This window comes from Aptenodytes forsteri, unplaced genomic scaffold (genome assembly GCF_000699145.1).
Source record: "Aptenodytes forsteri isolate BGI_AS27 unplaced genomic scaffold, ASM69914v1 Scaffold624, whole genome shotgun sequence".
Lineage (NCBI taxonomy): Eukaryota > Metazoa > Chordata > Aves > Sphenisciformes > Spheniscidae > Aptenodytes > Aptenodytes forsteri.
The window spans coordinates 243946-247621 of NW_008794808.1; the positions used below are offsets into that span (position 1 = coordinate 243946).

Consider the following 3676-nt stretch of genomic DNA (forward strand, 5'->3'; position numbering starts at 1 on the left):
GAGGCGAGCACTGGGCTGTGGCTGTGGCGAGCGGGCAGGGTGACACAGGCTCAGCCCTGGCAGGGGGTGCTGGTGCTCCCTGAGGCTCCCAGGCAGGGGGATGCTGGGTCTGTCCCTGCCCTGGGTCTCTGTCCCCATGCGGGGCTGGGACAGGGCAAGAGGAGATGGTTGCTGACACCCGTCACCCCCCTCCCAGCCCTGGTGCTTGCCGTCAGCGTCCGTCCGAGCCACGCTGCAGCAGAGGTGCCATGGGGCCTGGGTGTGCCGGCATACTCAGCTGGCTCCTGCTGGTGCAGGCAGCGTTGCAGGCAGCAGGTAAGTGCTGGCACCATGTCCCCAAGCAGAGGGCTGCAGAGGTCAGCGGTTTGGGGTGGCAAAGCCATGGGTTCGGTGTCCATGGTGGGTCAAAGGGGTGAGCTGGGCTCCTGCTGCAGCCCTCTGTGCCTGCCCGGTCTCTCCTCCTGCTGCAGGCGGCCGTCCCTGCAATGCCAAGGACTTTGGTCATGGCTCGCTGGTGTGCGCCTGCAGCGCTACGTACTGCGATACACTGGACCCTGTGGTCCTGCCGCCCCCGGGCACCTACGTCAAGTATGAGAGCAGCAAGGCCGGCAAGCGGCTGGAGCGCAGCGAGGGGAGCTTCCAGCACAATGCCGAGACCCCAGGTACCCGCTGCAGCCGGACACCTGCCTGTGCACCAGGGAACAGAGTCTGTCTCTACGCGGTGGCTGTGATGATGTTTGTCCCCCACAGATTTCCATCTCACCCTGGACACGGCGCAGCGGTACCAGAAGGTGAAGGGCTTTGGTGGCTCCGTCACAGACTCAGCTGCCATCAACATCCAGTCCCTGTCCAAGGATGCCCAGAACCACCTGCTCCGCTCCTATTTCTCCGAGGAAGGTGAGCCTGGGGCGGGGCGATGCTGCTGGGTGTCGGGGCCGGTCTGTCCAGCCTCACCTGCTCAGGGTCTGGCTGCTAAGACTCATGCCAAGGGGCTGGAAGGCTGCTGGAAGCCGGGGGGCTGCACCCCCCGAATACACCCCAGGGATGCCCATCACCGCCTGCCCTGTCCCCAGGCATCGAGTACAACCTCGTGCGCGTCCCCATGGCCAGCACCGATTTCTCCGTCCGCCTGTACACCTATGCTGATGCAGAGGGCGACTTCGAGCTGAAGCATTTCAACCTGACGGAGGAGGACACGCGGATGAAGGTGAGTCCCACAGGGCGAGCCTGAGGCGCCAGGGCTGCAGCCTGGGTGGGACGGGATGCGATGGGTCGGGATGTGATGGGCTAGGCTGGGGAAGGGGAGCACCTTCCCACTGATGGGGAGGGAGAGGACTTGTCCTGCCGCCTGCGATGCCAGTGCTGGGGCAGACCCGGAGAGCTCGCTGCCATCCCCGTTCTCCCCAGATCCCCATCCTCCGGGCAGCCCAGGCGGTGGCCAAGCGGCCGCTGTCACTGTACGCCAGCCCCTGGACCTCCCCAGTCTGGATGAAGACGAATGGCGCAATGACAGGGAGGGGGACGCTGAAGGGCAGCCCCGGGGACAAGTACCACCAGGCCTGGGCCAAGTACTTTATCCGGTGAGGGGCTGCGGGAGTGCAGTGGGCACTGGGGTCGCCATGCCTGCGGCTGGGGCTGGCACTGCTGCGATGGGGCCATTCACCATCTGCCCCCGTGCCCAGGTTCCTGGACGAATATGCCAAGCACAACCTGACCTTCTGGGCAGTGACGGCAGGGAACGAGCCCACGGCCGGTGAGATCGTCTTCTACCCCTTCCAGTGCCTGGGCTTCTCCCCTGAGCACCAGCGGGACTTCATCGCACAGGACCTGGGCCCTGCGCTGGCCAACAGCTCCCACCGTGATGTCCGGCTTATCATTCTGGACGACCAGAGGGTGATGCTGCCCTACTGGGCGCAGGTGGTGAGTCCCCATGGCGGCTCTCCTGGCCCCACGGCGGCTCTCCCAGCCCTGGGCACTGGTGACTCCTTTCTCCTGCCAGGTTCTCAAAGACCCTGTGGCCGCCAGCTACATCAGCGGCATTGGCATCCACTGGTACCTGGATTTCCTGGCGCCAATTGACCTCACACTCTCCATCACCCATCATCTCTTCCCGGACTATTTCCTCCTCTCCACGGAAGCCTCCACTGGCTCCTACTTCTGGGAGCCCAGGGTGGTGCTGGGCGGCTGGGACCGTGGGAGCAAGTACAGCCACAGCATCCTGACGGTAGGGCTCAGCAGGGGCTGCTGATGCACCAGCCACCCCCTGTGTCCGCCTGCGGCTCAGCACCATTACCTGCCCCACAGAACCTCAACAACTACGTGACGGGCTGGACCGACTGGAACCTGGCCCTGGACCTGGAGGGGGGCCCCAACTGGGTCAAGAACTACGTGGACAGCCCAGTCATCGTGGACAGCAGCAAGGACATCTTCTACAAGCAGCCCATGTTCTACCACCTGGGGCACTTCAGGTGGGTCAGGGCCAGGGGTGACTGGCAAGGGGCTGTTGGCTCCTGCTGCCAGCTCCAGCCGCCATCCTGGGCACCACACTCAGGCCCTGCTTGTCCCTGCAGCAAGTTCATCCCCGAGGGCTCGCAGCGCGTGGGGCTGGCTGTCTCCAAGAAGTGCCGCCGGTGTGACCTAGAGCACTCGGCTTTCCTGCGCCCCGATGGCGCCATCGTCCTGGTGGTCCTGAACCGGTGAGTGGCTCAGCCCTGCGCCCCAGCTCGAAGCCCGGCTGCCCCCTCTGACCTGCATTCCCTCTCGCATCCCCACAGCTCCCCCGTGGACGTGTCCTTCGGGATCTCTGACCCACGGGTCGGCTTCATTGAGGCCATGGCTCCCAGTGACTCCATCCAGACGTTCCTGTGGAAGCAGCCAGCCTAGAGCGGCCGCGGCTGGCTGAGGAGGGAGGTGCTGGCACCGGGAGCACGGTGCTGGTGGAGGGCTTGGGGTTGGGCCCCTGCGTGGAGCTGGGGCTGCAGCACAGCCCCTGCAGCCCTGCGATGCCCCAGGGGGCCTGTTTGATCTGAGGGCTGCAACGCCTGCTCTTTTCTAGACGTTTTCATAAAATAAACAGGTTTTCTACAACCTCGCTTGCCCCCCCCTCTGCCCTCCCTTGCTGCTGCTCAGCAGGCAGGACCGTGCCAGGAGCCAGAGGAGGAGGCAGGTTTGGGGCTGGCGGTCCCTGCTGAGCCCCATGGGGTCCCATCCCGCCTCTGCTTGGGTTTCTGGGGGCACCCTACCAGGGACCGGGTCCGTGCTGCAGGGAGGCAGGGGGCTGTCACCCTGAGGGGTGGCATCTCCCTCCCCTCTGCCCACTGCAGCATCCCCCGGGCACGGCAGGGACCAGGTGGTGGCAGGGACCTGGGGCCGGCAACAGCCAGGACCCGTAGCTGGGATTTAGCGCAGGGCCCCGACGTCAGCAGCCCCGGCTTCTCCTCCTGGCCAGAGCAGGCGGCCACATGCTGCGGTTTCTCCTGCCGGAGCAGCCATCAGCCCCCCTCGGCTAATAGGAACCGGGAGCGTCGGGCACATACTTCCCGAGTGACGTTATGGGGGAGTGGGCATGGGGGGGAGCTGCACTGAGTCATCCCCCTCCTGGTGGGGCCCCTCAAACTGGGCCAGCATGGGGGAGGCTCTGCAGCTGGCCCCAGCGCAGCACCGCGGCTCTGCTCCC

General features: G+C 65.6%; 1 protein-coding gene across 1 annotated transcript in view; it reads left to right on the forward strand.

Moving 5' to 3' along the window:
- The window catches only part of LOC103894965 (glucosylceramidase), a 7157-nt gene extending 4274 nt beyond the window's left edge, over positions 1–2883 (forward strand). Inside the window, exons 3-12 of the mRNA XM_009274458.2 lie at positions 216–315; positions 471–662; positions 751–897; positions 1074–1207; positions 1408–1580; positions 1683–1920; positions 2000–2224; positions 2305–2468; positions 2571–2696; positions 2775–2883. Of these exons, the coding sequence (XP_009272733.2) occupies positions 216–315; positions 471–662; positions 751–897; positions 1074–1207; positions 1408–1580; positions 1683–1920; positions 2000–2224; positions 2305–2468; positions 2571–2696; positions 2775–2883 (1608 nt within the window). The remainder of the gene's footprint in view (positions 1–215; positions 316–470; positions 663–750; positions 898–1073; positions 1208–1407; positions 1581–1682; positions 1921–1999; positions 2225–2304; positions 2469–2570; positions 2697–2774) is intronic.
- Positions 2884–3676: the final 793 nt, after the last annotated feature.